Source organism: Jatropha curcas, chromosome 3 (assembly GCF_041381405.1).
Source record: "Jatropha curcas cultivar XTBG-Jc1 chromosome 3, XTBG_Jcur_1.0, whole genome shotgun sequence".
NCBI lineage: Eukaryota > Viridiplantae > Streptophyta > Magnoliopsida > Malpighiales > Euphorbiaceae > Jatropha > Jatropha curcas.
In genome coordinates, this window is record NC_143153.1 from 3,970,332 (window position 1) to 3,988,971 (window position 18,640).

The 18,640-nt window shown below is 33.7% G+C and overlaps 2 protein-coding genes across 2 annotated transcripts; both read right to left on the bottom strand.

The window, feature by feature from the left end:
* Window positions 1–60: 60 nt before the first annotated feature.
* Window positions 61–3,618, bottom strand: LOC105644536 (chloroplast envelope quinone oxidoreductase homolog). Its single transcript, XM_012229928.3, has 4 exons — window positions 3,416–3,618; window positions 2,675–2,816; window positions 2,090–2,181; window positions 61–935 (listed from the first exon to the last, which is right to left on the bottom strand). Exons 1-4 carry the CDS (start codon window positions 3,479–3,481, stop codon window positions 246–248), a joined length of 990 nt encoding a protein of 329 aa, XP_012085318.1. The 5' UTR covers window positions 3,482–3,618; the 3' UTR covers window positions 61–245.
* A 2,624-nt stretch (window positions 3,619–6,242) lies between these two features.
* LOC105644955 (chloroplast envelope quinone oxidoreductase homolog) lies at window positions 6,243–18,610 on the bottom strand. The gene is given in 5 exon segments (XM_089719518.1): window positions 6,243–6,382; window positions 6,385–6,823; window positions 7,418–7,509; window positions 18,034–18,175; window positions 18,382–18,610. Coding segments are annotated over 5 exon segments (777 nt in total). The 5' UTR covers window positions 18,448–18,610; the 3' UTR covers window positions 6,243–6,344.
* Between the last annotated feature and the right edge of the window lie 30 nt (window positions 18,611–18,640).

The following is an 18,640-nucleotide window of genomic DNA, read 5'->3' on the forward strand; positions in this document are numbered from 1 at the left end:
TCAAATAAATGCTGCACCGGTTGAAGCATCAACATCAAACAACAGAGTCGAACAAGAAAATAATGAAATTCTAATCTTCATCATTTATATAAAAGCACTAAAGAGAAAAGTACAAAGCAAGATACACACACCATTGTCCTCTTTAAATACTATACAATCCATATCTCATCATCATCAAATACAATCCACACATCTTTGAATCTATGGTAATCGATAGTTTAGCAATTGAAGGACTATACTTTTATCTAAGGCTCCACAATGATCTTTCCAGTAGCATGGCCATCAATGCTCTTAGCCCAAGCATCTTCAGCCTTGCTCAAAAGGTGCTTCGAGTCGATAATGGTCTTCAGCTTCCCTTCCTTCACCAATTTAACAAGATAATCCAGCTTATCAGCCTTGGGAACCAAAAGTAGTGGCACCAGTTGCTTCTTGGAGAAAGTAAGTTTCTTTAGAGCGAAAGTCGTCAAGGCAGCGACACCAGGAGTAATATCTATAACCTTTCCAGTTTCGCTCAAATTAGGCTCAAAAGTACTCCAAGGAATAGCACTAGCACAATGGATCACTGCATCATACTTTCGACCAGATGGAGACTTTAGAGCTGCTCCCTCTGGGGTCTTGTAATCAAGAACCTCATCAGCCCCTAAGCTCTTTACTAATTGAATGTTCCGAGCTCCACAAGTGGCTGTCACATGTGTGTTACCAAGCTTTGCTAGTTGAACTGCATAGTGACCCACACCACCAGAGGCAGCGGTGATAAGAATGTTTTTCTGGTCACCGCTTCCATCAAGCTTGATCCCAGCAGCTTGAGTGAGAGCCTGGTGAGCCGTGATACCAGCGACTGGCAACCCAGCACCTTCAGCTGCTGAGACTTCAGGTGGCCTTGCTACTGTCAAGTTCTTCCCGGCCACTGCAAACTCAGCTAAGCCACCCCCATTCTGTCGGTAGCATGACATAAAATAATTACTAACAGGAAAGGAGATAAATATAGATGAAAAAATAATTAATATAAGCAATTTGCCACAATTTCACTTTCACCCCATCCTAAGCGTTTTCAGAAGAACTAAAATGATGTAAGCCACATTGACCAAGTTCCACTAAAAAGGAGTCAAACCAACTCCCATAAAAACGTTCAAAAAGAGAGGGAGAGACATTAACAAATATAAAGAATTGTAACAACTGATGATGGGTAAATTGCAAAAAAAAACCTGCATTCTTTGTTTTCAAGATCAACAAAAAGCATAACAACAAAGAAAGTGAGAGGAAAACATATTTCAATTTGGCTTCATCAATTAACTGGTGTGATAAGATCAAATTTCAAAGTGGTCAATAGCGTCAAAAACTAAACCACCATGATTTACAATTATGCAATCAATAACAAGTGGCACCCAAAACCAATACCTGCAGCAAGTAGTACATGGTTTACAGAATCTAGAAGCAGTAACCTAAGCAAATTAATTTGTAAAATGCTCTTATTCTTGGCAATCTTGCAGCATGATAAAACCTCATGAACTTCATAATGACTTTGACAAATTTGATTATCCAAAGGCTGCAGCTGATCAATGACATTTGGCATATGCCTCTCCATCTGATTGAAGCTGACACATCCAAAGAAGAGTTGCTTACCTTCACTTTTAGGACTGAGTTGCCATGAAGCAGAAAGTTTCACTAATGATAATTTATTTCATGATGAAGGTTAGTGATTTCACTGGTTTCCTTGCTTGGAAAATTTTGAAGATCCCAAGATTCGCCACTCCGGAGACAAGATAATTTGGCTATTGGTTGCCAAATGCTTGCAAGTGATTCATCAAATATAGCACCCCCTATGTTTTTTTACAAAACATGAAATCTTCAATTAATCATGACATTCTTATATCTTGCCTTTCTTATCTCAAATCTTTTTCCCCTCAACTGCCTCCCCTCTATTACTCATCCACATTAACTAACTTAAGCCACTTACAATTTTATATAACGACTTGATACTCCTAATCCATCATTACTATCTTAGAACCCAAGGACTAAGATGGACTAAGAAAAGTGAAAAGGATGGGAAACAATACAGATAACAATTAATCAATGATAGAGCACTCACAGCATGACTAAGCATGGCAACAACTTTATCGCCAGTTTTGAAATTGGTTACTCCTGATCCGACCTCTACAACCTCTCCTGCCACATCAGTACCTGTTGCACCAAAAAAAAACTCAGGAAAAAAAATTTTATCCCAAATCTCAATTGTTCTCAGTTTCAGGTAATATAATCAGTCAAATTATGCATAAGTTAATGGAACCCAAAGGCTAACAATACATGGGATTTTCCCTCAAATAATATTAGCAAAGTAATTGCAGCATGGGAAGCATTTGAAAGGGTAAATAAAATAAAATACCAGTTTAATTTGTCAATTTATAATGACCTTGTTAGTTAGTTTACAACTTTGAGTCAAATGTTAGATAGTTAAATAAGTTTTTAATAGTTGAGTTCTCCTTTCCTTCTTCCTTGTGCTTGTGTGTGTGCGTGCGCATGCATGTGTAGTCGACCAGCTTCCAGCAGACCTAAACAATATTAATGTAATCCGAGCTAAGAAATATTCTGCTGAGACACATATGTCATGTCCCCAATTAAAATAGCATATGAAATGGCATTATAGTAACATAACCATCAATGAAGATTCATTTACCAGGAATATGAGGGAATCTACGAGGAAGAAAAGGCCGCAACATGCCCTTCTGAATTTTCCAATCAATTGGATTTAGACTAGTTGCTTCCAACCTCAGCAAAATTTCATCTTTCTTTGGGGCGGGCACTGGAACTTCAACATGCTGCAACAAGCAAAAAGTTCAATTATACGAAAGTAACTCATAGTTGCTTACAAGCACTTTTAAATACTTGAATATGTGGTAAGAGTTCAAGAATTTACCAACCAACAATCATAAAAATATAATATATACGCCACATATCAAATAGTCAAGGTTAAACATCACTAAAACTTCATGTTAGCATTTTCTTTTGTTTAGGTGGGGCATGGGTTGAATTTGAATGATCATTTCAATTTGCTACGTGTCCACACTTCATTACCAAATGAGTCAAAACCTAGCCACTTTACCAAAAAAAAAAAAAAAAAAAAAAAAAAAAAAAAAAAAAAAGAAGAAAGTGCTAACCTTTGTTCAAGACAAATAATTATTTGAAATAATTGAGTACTTAAAATTGAGATTACACCAAAGTTATAAGATTTTTCACTTGGAACACAAATCAGATTCATCAATATATACATATTAAAATGGACTATTATGATAACAAATGATTATACAGTAACAAATCTTAGATGATCATATTAGTAATCACTCATTATAATAATTAACAAGCAGCTAATTAATGCCAAGTATGACTTAAAAGTAATTGAATTTAAAGTAAAACTGACCTTTAAACCAGCAGCTCCACCACCATAACTATCGTATTGGAGTGCGTGCATTAGCTTCCCAGCCATATCCAGAAGATGCGACGCCGTTTGAACACAGAAAGGATGGTAGTTTCCGGAAGAGATGGAAGAAGTGAGACAAGTAGAACTTAGAACAAATAGAATTCAAGAGCTTGTTTTGTGTTCGGTGTGGCTTGTGGTAACCGCTTGTACATATTGATTATATGGCACTGCTAAAATGACTTAAAAGACCCCATTTTCTAACAAAATAACCTCTTTTGCCGACATTGTTTTTGCCGCTTGTCTAATGCAAACGTGGCCCGACGATACAAATCCACGTTTCCAGGCGCGTTGCTCTCTCTTTCTCTCTCATGTATAATGTATTTACTCATTTTGCTTTTTTTTTTTTGGAATAAATTTACTCATTTTTCTTTATATATGTTTTTTTTAGTACAATCCATTTGGTTTTTTTTTAATATACTCTTATTTTAATTTGTTATAGTATTCATAATTTTCTTTAAATTTTTTGTTAGAGAGCATCAATTAGTGTGACATTATTATAAATATAAAGTTCATTATGAAAAATATAATTCTTCAAATTACATCAATTAATTCTTTACTCTTTCTAAAAATAGAATAATGCTATTTTTATATGATCAGGGAAGAGTGTAGGACAGCAATTCTTGGTTTCTAATCAATAAACGGATAGAATCGATTTATTTTGGTCGGATTCAGATAGTTATTTAAAAATTTTAGTTACCGATCGGTTTGAATATATAAAACCATTTAGTTTTCGATTTTTGATTCAATTACCATATATAACTAACTGAATTTATTTTTTAAACTCAACATAATTAATTTTATTTGAAATAATTAAATCTAACTTGACTTAATTCGATTTGGATTAATTATTATACTATTCAGTTCCAAATTCAATCCATAAAAATATATTCGGATGACTGAAACCAAACTGATTTTATTAGTTGAGCCGACTCTAAAAGAGTATATAGTAAAAATGTAATAATTAAAATAATAAAAATGGTACTAACGTTGCCCGTGCATGTGAATAGTTACATTTTTTTTATTATAATCGATTTGTATTAATTATTAATTACATATATATTTAATTATACAAATATTAAATAGGAAGTAATTAAATATTTTTCAACTCAATGCCATTGTCAAGCAAAAAACAACCCACCGACGAGTCTATCAGGAAAATATATTTGTTTAAGATGGTGTTCTTTTTATGATACGTTGCTTAGTGTTGCTACAATTGGTAGAGATGGTCTTTAATGGAAAGACCAAAGCTACGGATTAGCCAATGTAAAGGATAAAGATTTAGTAGATAATAGAGATTATTAGGATTGAAATTGTTAATAATATAGGAAAGATGCATGGTTATAGAAATTGATTAATATCTCTCTCATACAATTAAAATTATCAAGAAATAAATTATCTAATGTATCTAAGATCAATAGCTCGTTAATACTAATTAAAAACAACGAAATTATTACATCCATAAGATAAGTATCAAATCAATGAAAAATAAAATTAATTTTCACTTTTAATGGTTATCTTTTATTATAATTAGAAGGTCAGTAAATCAAATAGTTCATATGCCTGCTCAAGCTCCTAGTTTTTATATCTGATTCTATAAAATGGTCTATAAACTCTGTGGTAATTATTAAAAATGTAACTTTTTTTGATACTATGAATAATTAAACCTACATTTTAATAAAAAAAATAATCAAGATGACAATATGACATAATAAAGGATAAAAATGGATTTTCAAAGCCAAATCAATTGTTTGGGAGGATGGAAAATAGGAGAAAAGAAAATGTATTTGGTTTGTGAGATAGACTAGATACATTAAAAGGATAAAATATATTTTGATTATACTGTTGGTTTGATACGTGTTTCACCCATTCCTTCCTTCCATTTTGCTTCTTCCCATTAGAAGAGAATCATCAATTAGAAACGGATTGATCTCTTGCTAAATACGAATCGATTAGAAATGGATTAACAATAGAATGGAACTCAATTTAATATTAAACTTAGCAATGGATTAGAAACCGATACTTTAAAAATGTATTTTTCATTATTAAATTTCATGGGAAATTTAGGCGATAATATAGATACAGTTTAGTAACTGATTAAAAATAAAATTTAAAAACGGATTGCATATCTGTTGCTAAAATTTACAGTGAAATAGCAGAGGATGAAGAGTCGCGAATTAGACATGGATTTGCAACAGAATATAAAAATGGACGTTGAATTCCGACAACATTTCAATTACATTTCTTATTTTTTTCCTGTCTTAGAGAAAAAAAAGTTATTTTTTAGGTAAATTAATAATTTATTTTTTTATTAATTAGTTAATAAATTTTTAAAAATGTAAAAAATTGCGATTAAATTTATCAATTAATTCCATGTTAAGTTTTGTAGATTATTTTTATTATTTATTTATTTATTAACTTAGGTGGTTGTATCTTAAAAAAATAAAAACAAAAATCTTATTAACTTATATAAACCACAAACAAATTAAATTTTTTTGTTATTTTATATTTAATTTTTTTTATTTTTGAAAATAAAAATTATTTAAAAATATTTTGACAAATATAAATAATTTTCTTATAGTAAATAGTTTAGCAATTCAGGTACATTAATCGTATATCTGAGGCTTCACAACATGAACAATGATCTTTCCAAAAGCATGGCCATTAATACTCTTAGCCTCAGTTTTCGGAAATATAATTTTTACCAATTTGAGGAAAACAGCATAAGGGGAAAATAATTAATTAAACAACTTGCAATATCTAAAAGAAGTAAAAAAAATGATAATTCCTATCATTTATTATCATTATATTTACAATCCGAATTGATAAAAAGATAGTTTTTTTTTTTTTTTTAAAAAAAAAAAAAAGCAAGCTAATGAAACCACATTGCACTAGGACTTGGGGTTATATAACCTTCCCATTTTCGCTCAAATTAGGCTCAAATGTCTTCCAAGGAATACCTGTTGCACAGTGTATCACAGCATCGTATTTCCGACCAGATGGGCTCTTAAGTGCTTTCCCATCTGGGGTCCTGTAATCAAGAACCTCATCAGCTCCTAAGCTTTTAACAAATTCAATGTTACGTGCACCACAAGTGGCTGTTACATGTGTGTTTCCGAGTTTTGCTAGTTGAACTGCATAATGACCCACACCGCCAGAAGCAGCAGTGATCAGAATGTTTTTTGGATCGCCGGTTTTATCAAGGTTAATCCCAGCAGCTTGAGTGACAGCCTGGTGAGCTGTGAGGCCAGCAACTAGCAATCCTGCACCTTCTGCGGCTGAAACTTCTGGTGGCCTTTCAGTTGTCAAGCTCTCCTTGGCCACAACAAACTCAGCTAATCCTCCCCCATTCTGCATCAAATGGTAGACAGTGTCAATTAATGTACAAACTAATGCATAATTAGAATTCACCATGATCTGCAAATTATATTAATGATCTTTTTTCTTCTTATCGGTTAATTTGCTCCAGCTACGACTCCAACTTGAAAGGTCACAATCCGGAGTCAAATCTAGTATCACTGAGTTAAAACTCATTAGTAGTAATGGTCAATTTTAAGGATAACATTGGTAGCTTTAAAGCATATATATCATGTAGCTATATGAGAAATGTAACTTCTGATTCAAACCTATTTCCTCTCTCTATTTTATTGAAGACAAGATTGTTTATTCTCTTCACTTCTTTGAAAAATCTGTTCATCTTTTTCCCCCTCTCCATACTGCAGTTTTTCATTCATACTGATTGATTTAAGACATGGAGCCAATACCAACTTTTATAGATGAATTTTCCAACTCTACTAATCATCTGACACCAGACACCAGTATCTTTGTATTTTTCAGTTTATGTTTTATTAAAGGGGAATGGTTCCATTATCATAGGAGTTTAGAGTATAGAAATTCAATTAAATTAAGAGGGGAAAGAAAAAACAGGATAAGACCATCACTTACTAAATGGTTAAGCACACCTATGACTTTATCTCCAACTTTAGAATTAGTAACTCCTTCTCCAACATCCACAACCTCTCCAGCGACATCAGTACCTGTTCTGACAAAAGTACAAACAAAATATTGACAAGAGATAAGGAATCTAATAAGAAAAAGAAAACCACAAAACTTCAAGAGATAATAATTACTTCATAGCTAAAACCAACATACAACATACAAGCAGACATGCATGTAATTTAGAATGTTTTACAAAAGAAATAACATGAAGCAATCATTCCCTTTGAGAGTTTAACTAGGAGTATTTACAAGGTTGTAATTGAACCAATTAGCATCTGTACTGCATCTTTTTCAAGTTTCTATTATCCAAAAGATTTCAATTTTCTCCAAATCAAACAGAAGTTAGGAAAAACAGTAATAATACAACGGCAAAATCACCAAACTCTACTCTATAACAGAGAATATTTCTTGCAAGTGTGATAGGTTGTGCCATAAGCAGGGCATTTTGATGAATGAGAAAATCTCTGTACTGATTCATTTTTTTTTTTTTTCATTAGCTATCAGAAATATTAAATCTTTTTTCTTAATGTCTGAAACAACCGAAAGCAATGTATCCAACGCTTTATGTCCATGAGCAGAGGAAATTTCCCAATTGATGTCTCAAATTCACTACAACTCTATTTAGTTTCCTTGACGAAGCCATCCATTTTCTTTTTCTTTTAAGCTTCCTACCCAATCATGAGTTACTACTAATTTGAAATTTCTCTTTAAACCTGAGATATCATCTAAATAATATTGTAAGTGCGTATATTAGGCTTGCAGTTCCTTCTTTCCATCAAACCAATTATCTCAAAAGCCGAAACAATTCGTCCTTCTTTACAATATCCATTGATTAAAGCATTGAAAGTTATAATGCCAGGAGATAGCCCATCTTGCAACATTCTTCTAAAAATCCCATTGGCCTCCTCAATCTTTCCTTCTCTACACAACCCATCAATCAAAGCAGTATAAGTATAAACATTAGGCTTACATCCATTTCTAACCATTTCATCAAGCAAACTAATAGCCTTGTCAATCAATCCAATATCGCACACAGCTTTAAGTAAGACACTATACGTTCGAGTAGTTGGCAGACAACCCTTCCTACTCATTTCTTCTTTCAGCCCAAAAGCCTCTTCAAGCTTCCCGTCTTCACATAAACCGTGAATCAATGTAGAGTACGTCACTGAATTGGGTTCGCAGCCATCTAATTTAGACATTATTTCAAACACCCTAAGGCATCAGACAGGAGACGTTCCCTGCAATAACCTAAAACCAAAGAAGTAAAAATATGAGTATCTAAATCAAATCCAAGTCTCAACACCCTACATAAGAACATTTCACCAGCCTGTACATACCCATTTTTGCATAAAGCATTAATTATGGTTCTATAATCAATTCTACCAATAACAAATCCATCAGCCACCAGTTTTTTGTAGACCAAACCCATATTCACCTTAGCCAATCCCATTAATAGCAAGCTATAACAAGGGTAGTTCAGCCTAAGTCCTACTTCTCTCAATTCATCAAGTGAACCCATCAGCTTCAACATATCATTCTCACTATTACTACACTCTTTAATCAGAGCAATTATGACCTTATGTGCAATCCCAAACAAATTAGAGGAAACAATTAAGTTTAACAAATGGATTCTGCTGTCTATATCATAGCAATATGTAGATTGCCTGCAAACCCATTTGAAAAACCGAACGCCTAATTCAGTGTTATTATTATGCAGCTCTATGATCTTGTGGACTGCAAACGGAGGCATATGAGATACCAGAGATTTGAGGTGGCCGTTTCGCTCCCAGTTAGGCTTGTTAACCAAAGAAGATACAAAATAGACTGTGCCTTCTACGGTTTCCGGGTTTTTCCGGTTGGAAATAGATATTAAAGAAACAGAGGAAAAGATGAATTGAGAAGGAAAGACGAGAGGTCCAAAAGGGGCTTTGGCAAGTTTGGTTGTCTGAATCAACATGCAGAGCTAAAACTGTTAGTTTGATCGGACGGATTATAGAATTGGAAAGTGAGAACAGTAAAATTATTGAAAGAGTAGGCTGTAACTGAATAGATGAGACGAACGAACTGGCTTTGGTACAGTAAACAAAAGCCATCAATTTGGACTTGGCGGCGATTATTTCCTCTTTTTTCAGTTTAACATGATTAAGATAAGAGGCTAAACCATTAGCACTGTAGGTTCAAACTTTCTTCTTCTACCTTCTTAATTTCAATTTTAGTTACAATAAAATGTTATTTTTATGTACCTAATTTAATATTTTTGCAAATAAAACTTCTTTTTCATCGGTACTTATAAATAAATAAATATATTTATTTATTTATATAAAATATTAAAATAAAAGTAATATATTCATCTTAAAAAAAAATAATTCTGTTTATTATATAATATCACAATAAGCAATGATTATTTAAAAATAAAATGACACCGTAATAAATAAAACATATTTCAATAAGAAATCTAACTTGAGCATAAATAAAATTCCACACTTAAAAAATGGCAAAATAAAAGCTTGATAACCAACTAAAATTCGTTGTTTTATTTGCTTTTTATGAATTTGAATTACTGACCAATATTAGTTGTTAAAGTATTGTTCAAGTGAGTATAGATCCGATGAAAACAGCATTTTGTTTATTAGATTGGATACAATTTACGATTGGGATATTATCATAACTAAAATTGAAGTTCATAGTACTATGAAAAAAATTTTAATTTTAAATACAATTAAAAATTTGATTTAGAATACAATTCAAACTATTCACATGAAAATTTTTTTAATGATTTAATCTAAGTTAAAAAGTCAGTTTTTTTTAAACGCTAAACTTATTTTACTTGTCATATGAAGATCTTAGATTCGAGCCAGCTATTTTTAGACATTACTGTGGCCTAAAAATAGACACCTAAAAAGCTCATAGCTCACACTTTTCACAGTAGAAAACAGTTCATCAATCACAGTAGGCATGGCCAAATTACGGTTCCGGGAACCGGAACCGTCGGTTCGAACCGGCCCGGAACCGTAACCGGAACCGGTGAGAACCGAAACCGGGACGAACCGGAACCGGAAAAATCCGGTTCGGTTCCGGTTCCTGCAAATGAGGAACCAGAACCGGCGGTTCCAGAGAACCGGTCGGAACCGGACTGGAACCGCCGGTTCTCCGGCCGGTTAGAACCGCCGGTTCGAACCGGTTCGAACCGGCGGTTCTAGCCGTTGTAACTGTCAGATTTTTTATTTTTTATTTTTTGTTGTGAAATGTCTTAATTACCCCTCCCAACAGCCATAAACGGCTATATAACGACTAGTTTTAAGGGTATTTTTGGAAAAATGAATTTTTGGATTTATTATAAATACCTCATTTTATTTACAAATTCATTACAAAAAAATCTCAACTCTCTCTACAATATACTACACTCTCTACTTACTCTCTCTACAATATACTGCACTCTACTCTATATTATTCATTTATTCTTCTCTACTCTACAATATCTCTTATTAAGTAATTATTTTCTCTAATTTTTTTTATTCAATTTTCCAAATTATATTTTATTATTATATAATGGCAAGTGGAGGAAACTCAAATTCGGGTAAGGGCAAGGGAAAAATTGGAGAATCATCTATCCCTACAAACGACATCTATGATATGATTCCCGACCAATTTAATTTTGAAGGTTTTCCAAATGAAAATTTGGATATTCCAACTCAAGAATCCGAATTTAATGAGCAATTTCAAGAAGATGAAGAGCAAGAGCAAGAGCAACGAGCAAAAATTGTTAGAAGAGCAAGACAAAGTTCCGACATATTCTCCATTCATTTCACAAAAAAATTCAAAGGTGAGAAAATGTACGATGTAATTTGCAATTATTGTGAAAAATCTTATAAATTTAAACAAGCGGGCGGCTATGGATCATTTTGGAAGCATTTGGAGGCAAAACATCCAACAAAAATAGGAGTTGATCGGTCTCAACAACAAATTTCCGGGTACGCTTCTAACCTTTCTTTATTTAAATATTTTGATAAAATACAAAAAGAAGAATTAGCAAAAATGATTTCTATGGAACATTTATCTTTTAGTTTTGGTGAAAAATTAGGTTTTAATAATTATTGTCAAAAAGCTTTAAATCCTTGTGCTAAAAGAGTACCAAGAAATACTGTAAAACGAACTATTATTTCTTTATATAACAAAGGAAAAAAAGAGTTAGAACTTTTATTTTCTCAATTGAAAATTCGTGTTTCAATTTGTTGTGATGTTTGGAGTGATCATTGGCAAATGCATTCTTATATGGGTATTACATGTCATTGGATTGATGATGATTGGAAAATTCAAAAAAGAATTATTGGTTTTCGTGTTTTTGATGATAAACATACTGCAATTAATATTTATAGAGTAATTGTTTCAATTTTAGATGAATATAGGTTGACAAAAAAAATTTTTTCTATTTCATTTGATAATGCTTCTGCAAATACTAGATCAATTATTGAACTTAAAAAAATTTGTGAACCAAATATTGGTGGTAAATTTTTTCATATAAGATGTGCATGCCATGTTTTAAATTTATGTGTACAAGATGGTTTGAAAATTCTTGATTCTTTTATTTCTCCAATTAAAAAAGCTATTTCATATTTATGGACACATCCCCAAGTGATGAAAAGTTGGGCTAAATTTTGTAAAGAAAATAATAAAAGACCAAAACGTTTTCCAAGGGATGTCCCAACTCGTTGGAATTCAACATATGAATTACTAAACGAGTCTTTTTCTTATAAAGAATTATTATGTTTTTTTGTTACTAATAATATTGAGGATATTAATTTATATCCACAAAATTGGGAGATTTGTGCAAAAATTTTAGATATTTTAAAAATTTTTAATGATGCTACCTATAAATTTAGTGGAGTTTATTATCCCACATCTAATTTATTTTTACCTATGTGTATTAATATTGTTACTGCACTACAAGAATTTCAAAATGATGATTTATTAAAAGATTGTATTTTTTCAATGAAAAAAAAATGGTTATCTTATTTTAAAAATATACCACCTCTTTATCTTGTTGCTATTATATTTGATCCTAGATGTAGAATGGATATTTTATGTGATTATTTGACTATTTATTATGACGTATTAAATCTTGATGTAGAAGATAATTTTAATATAAATGTACTAGTGCATGAAGTTAAACAAAATATTATGCAATTATATAATGAATTTGTTCAAGTTTCTAGTTCATCTACTTCTATTTCTACTTCTTCTCAATCTAATATTCCACAATTTTCAACACGAAGGGTAAGTGGTGTTGATGTTGCTCAACAAGTTTTATTGCAAAGACAAAAAAGAACAAGGGAATCCAGTTCTATTTCTGAATTTGACAATTATCTAACAACTTCTTTTGAGTTTGGTGATAATTATGCAGATGCAGATTTTCCAATTTTAGATTGGTGGAGTCGTCACGCAAATACTTTTCCAATTCTTTCTTTACTTGCAAAACAAATTTTAGCAGCTCCGGTCTCCACTGTTGCGGTTGAACAAGCTTTTAGTCAAGGAGGTAACATACTTGATGAAACACGATCTCGTATGACACCCGATTCATTAGAAGCACAAGCGTGCGTGGATGATTGGACCAAAGCCGAACTAAGAGCCCAAGAAAATCCAAAAGAAAATGAAGATTTATTTGATTTATACGATGGGTCCTCAACGGGAACATCAACCGGTGGTGCAAATAGCGATTAAGGTAAAAAGGGGTGAAATTGATATAAGGTAAGTAAGAACTACGTGGGCTTTGATTCCTCTAAACCCCAAGAGGATACGTAGGCAACTTAATTTTTTTTTAAACAAAAAAAAAATTAAGTTCAAGCCCATTTTTTTTTTAATTTTGTTCAAACTTAAAAAAAAAAAATTCAGTTCAAAATTTTTTTTAAAAAAATCATTATGTTCAACATTCAACAATTCAAGTCTTTAAAAAAATAAATTTAATTGAAGTATTTTTTATTTTTTTAGGTGTATTTTTTAATTTTTTATGTTCAAATAATTTTTTTTTGAAACCGATCTTCAAAATTTAAAATTTTTTAGGTGTATTTTTAAATTTTTCATGTTCAAATAATTTTTTTTTTAACCGGTCTTCATATTTTAAAATTTTTTAACTGTATTTTTTAATTTTTTATGTTCACATAAAATTTTTTTTTAAACCGGTATCCAAAATTTAAAATTTAAAATTATGCGATTCGCCGGAAAACCAATCGGAACTGTCGGTTTTGTAATCGGATCGGAACCGGAACCGGAACCGGAACCGGAACCGAACGGTTCGGAACCGGAACCGGAACCGGACCATTTCGGTTCGGTTCCGGTTCCAGCTTTTCTGGAACCGGAACCGCCGGTTCCGGAACCGTGGCCATGCCTAAATTACAGCGCTGTTCATATTTATCTAATTCTCCACAATGACCTTCCCAGTAGCATGGCCATCAATACTCTTGGCCCAAGCACTTCAGCCTTGCTCAAAGGGTGCTTCGAGTCTATAATGGCCTTAAGTTTCCCTTCCTTCACCAGTTTAACAAGATAATCCATACTCTCTTTATCAATGTTAGCCCAAACAAGTGGCACCAGCTGCTTCTTGGAGAAAGTGAGTTTCTTCAGAGCACAAGTGATCATGGCATTGGGACTAGGAGTAATATCTATAACTTTCCCATTTTCACTCAAATTAGGCTCGAAAGTACTCTAAGGAATACCAGTAGCACAGTGTTTTCCAAAATAGTATGCTTACAAAGAGAGTAATACAAAAATAGTGACACTCAAAGTGTTTCCCAAAAACATCCCAAAATAATTTTCTTACTATTTTTCTCTTTTCTAATTTTAGGAAACCCTTCCTAAAACTAGATAACTCTCTCTCTATATTTTTTTTCATCTTTCTGCTGTGTATTTTGTGAGCTGCAACTGCCTCTATTTATAGAGACTGAGAGACGTGTAATTAACGCGTTCACCGCCTAACGCGTTCATGCCTAACGCGTCCACCGTCTGAAAACCGTGTGCAGTAATTCAAAGCCATCAACTTTGAATTCTGTTTTCTTTCTTTTACACATGTGAGTCCCATTTAAGTGGGCACACCATAACAGTTCTCTCCCTGCACACTTTAGTGGGAATATTAGCCACCATCATTCTTGCAGCTAACCGACAGTATTCAAACTTCTCCTTTGAAAGAATCTTCGTCAACATGTCTGATCCATTTTCTTCTGTATGGATCTTCCTAAACTATAACAGCTTCATCTCCAACACATCCCTGATTCAGTGATATCTAACATCAATGTGTTTTGATCTTGAATGGAAGGAGGAATTCTTTCCAAGGTGAATTGCTCTTTGACTGTCACAAAATATCTAATACATTTCTTGATGAATTCCAAGTTCATTCAATAATTTCTTCATCCACAGCAACTCCTTCTGCCTCAGTTGTTGACAGAGCAACACACTTCTGTAATCTTGACTGCCGCGACACGGCTCCCCTTGAAAATTCATTTCACTGCAGCCCAATGTTCCTTTCTAGGATTTGAAAGAAACCGATTCACTACTCCAACTGAGTGAGCAATATCTAGCGTACAAACCATGGCATACATCAAGCTTCCAACTGCTGAAGCATATGGAATCTTTTCCATTTCTTCCTCCTCTCCTTGTAGGAAGGTATTTACATCCATTTGCTCGATTTTCAGATCAAAATTGGCGGTCGTTCCGAGCACTGTCCGAATAGATGTCATTTCACAACTGATGAAAAGATCAAAATCAATACCCTTTCTTTGATTGAATCCTTTCACAACGAGTCTAGCTTTGAATCGTGGTTGGGAGTCGTGTTCTTCCTGCCTGATCCTGAACATCCACTTGTTCTTTAAAGCTTTCTTGCCTTTAGGCAACATCACCAACTCAAATGTTTCATTCTCATGCAAGGACTTCATTTCATCTTGCATGGCTTCAATCGAGTTCGTTTTGTGTTCATCTTTCAAGCTTCTTCAAAGCTTTCAGGTTCTCCCTCGTCAGTCGTCAATACATACTCGTTGACTGGATATCTAGTAGATGGTTGTCTAACTCTACTAGATCTTCTTAATGTTTGAGAACCTTCCGGTGCTGGTGGTTGAACATGAACACCATAATCTTCATCTAGTTCATTTTCATTAGGAACTTCTGGATTTTCTAACTCTGACACTTGTTCTTGTGGAACATTTTCCTCATCTCCAATTTGTCTGTGTTCTATTGGAGGGACTATCTGTATGTCTGTTGAGTCTTCATCAAACCTATTAGTACTCAGCTTCTGAGTCTTTTCAATATCTTTAATAGTCTGATCTTCAACAAATACAACATCACTACTTCTTATAATCGTCTTCTGGATTGGGTCATAAAACTTATAGCCAAATTGATCTTGGCCATAGCCAATGAATACACACTGTCTAGTCTTGACATCAAGCTTAGACCGTTCATCCTTCGGGACATGTACGAAGGCTTTGCAACCAAACACCGCAAATGATCATAGAAAACATCATTTCCTGACCATACTCTTTCTGGATTATCATACTGTAGAGGAACACAAGGTGAGCTGCTGTAAGAAGAGTTTCACCCCAAAACCTTTAGACAACTTTGCATGTGAGAGTAAACATCTGACTCTCTCCATCAAAGTTCTATTCATTCTCTCGGCCAAATCGTTCAGTTGTAGCGTCTTGGGAGGTGTCGTTTGATGTCGAATACCATGCTCTTTGCAGAAAGCATCAAATGGCCCAGTGTATTCTCCACCATTATCTGTCCTGATGCACTTCAGCTTCTTGCCTGTTTGTCTCTCAACTAGGTTTAGAAATTGTTTAAATATTTCTAACACCTGATCTTTTGACTTCAATGTGTAAACCCAGGTCTTCCTAGAATGGTCATCGGTAAATGTCACAAAATATCGATTTCCACCATATGACATCGTCAATGGTCCACACAAATCTGAATGAATCAGATCTAATACATTCTTCATTCTGGAAGGAGGGGTAATCTTGAAAGCTACTCTGTTTTGCTTTCCCGCCATACAATCAGGACACTTGTCTAGGTGAACTTTATCCAATCCACATACTACGTTCTTTCTTGCCAGAGTTTTCTCACTCATGTAGCCTAGTCGTTTATGCCACAATTCAACTGTACTGTCATTCTCCGCTACATTCAAAGTGTCTTGGGAGAGTTTCGCATGCATCACGTACAGCTTTGGGTCTTTGACTACCATAAACAAACCTTTTGTGAGATTCCACTGACTATTTCTGAAGGTGCTACAGAAACCTTCATCATCAAGTCTGTCAACTGAGACTAAATTTGAATGCATGCTCGAAAGCCCATTCCTCATCAGTCTTGTCTTCTGGTTTAGTTGAACTAAACACGGGCAAATGCATTTTGATTACCATAAGGAGATCTCTCATTTTATTTCTCCATATATGGTAATTTGCACCATTTAGACTGATCATTTTGCTTGTCCGTTTTCACTTGCGCAGAATATTAGCACCAACAGAAACCGTATACGTGAATAGTGACCAGAAATAGTAATAGTATACGAGAATAGTAACTATATGTGTGAATAGTAAATGTACTCGTACATAGTTCTATATATGAATATTGCTGGGCGTAAGAGTGACGGGTTAGCAAAGTAACGCTAGTACTGTTCACCATCAACTTTGAGTTACTATTTTACTATACATCACTAAGTCGATTTTGCAACGTCTTTCCGAGCGAACAGCACCAATGGACTCGTCGTAATTTTCTCTTCATCGTGGTATATTTATTTTTGAAATATATCCACAGATCCAGTACCGCTATCTGACCAGCTAGACCTGTCAAAACCTTAGGCTCTAATATCACTTGTTAGAGGCCCGTCAATAAAATTATGAGAATAATTACGTAACAGAATAATCAAAATTGTGACACAGAATTTACGTGGTTCACCCTTAATTGTTTAGAATTACGTCCACGGGACAAACTCCAAATAATTCTTTCATTATTAAAAATAGTAGGCTTACAAAGAGAGTAATACAAAAATAGCGACACACAAAGTGTTTCCCAAAAATAACTCAAAATAATTTCCTCACTATTTTTCACTCTCTTAGTTTTAGGAAATCCTTGCTAAAACTAGATAACTCTTTCTACATTTTTTTTTTCTTCTTTCTGCTGTGTATTTTGTGAGCTGTAAGTGCCTCTATTTATAGGGACTGAGATACGTATAATTAACGCGTTCATGTCTAACGCGTCCACCGCATAAAAACCGTGTGCCGTAATTCAAAGCCATCAATTTTGAATTCTCTTTTCTTTATTTTATCCATATGGGTCCCATAAGTGGGACCACCACAACAAGGTTTGTGAGTAATTGGATGGTGCACCCAATAAAAGTCGATTAGTTTTATACACACGAGATTCTATGTAAATGATTTAAAATAGTGTCCGCATAAAACATATATAGAGAAAATTTTGTCGAAGGATTGAACTTATGCTCAGAACTTAAAGAGGAAAATATCCATAAGTAAATTAAAGAGCGTTGAAGATGGGTTATTAATATAGCCAACAAGAGGAATTGATTTATTTACCAGGAATGTGAGGGAATATACGAGGAAGAAAAGGCCGAAACACGCCTTGTTGAATTTTCCAATCAATTGGATTTAGACTGGTTGCGTCTAACTTTAGCAAAACCTCATCTTTCTTTGGAGTGGGGACTGGAACTTCGACATGCTGCAACAAGCAAAAAAACAGATTAAAATACTTAATTGGTAGTGTTGTTCCCGCTTAGATTATTTATATTTAAACCTCATCCTAGTATTCGTAATAATAATATCAGATCATACACTAACAGAGAGGAAGCAGCTAATTAATCATCTATAAGAGCATATTATGACCATAATAATTAATTTTAAAAAAATGATCAAATTAGAGGTGACCTTTAGTCCTGCTGCTCCTCCACCATAACCATCGTGTTGAACAGCATGCATTAGCCTCCTAGCCATCTCCACAAGAATTGATGCTGTTTGGAGGGAGAGTATAGCGTTTGCATAAATATAAGGAAGAGGGAGAGAGTAGAAAAGCGGTAGTAGAACCCAAAAGCTTTGACTTTGACCTTGATAGGTTCTGCGTTGACCATTATGAACCTCCGATTTCTCGTTCTGTAATGGCAGGGTATTGTGCAAAGACAAAAGCATC

Coding starts and splice junctions, on each gene's coding strand:
- LOC105644536 (XM_012229928.3), bottom strand. CDS start 3,481: ATGGCTGGGAAGCTAATGCACGCACTCCAATACGATAGTTATGGTGGT. Junction 2,817..3,415: donor GTGGAGCTGCTGGTTTAAAG/GTCAGTTTTACT, acceptor TGCTTGTTGCAG/CATGTTGAAGTTCCAGTGCC. Junction 2,182..2,674: donor TAGATTCCCTCATATTCCTG/GTAAATGAATCT, acceptor TTGGTGCAACAG/GTACTGATGTGGCAGGAGAG.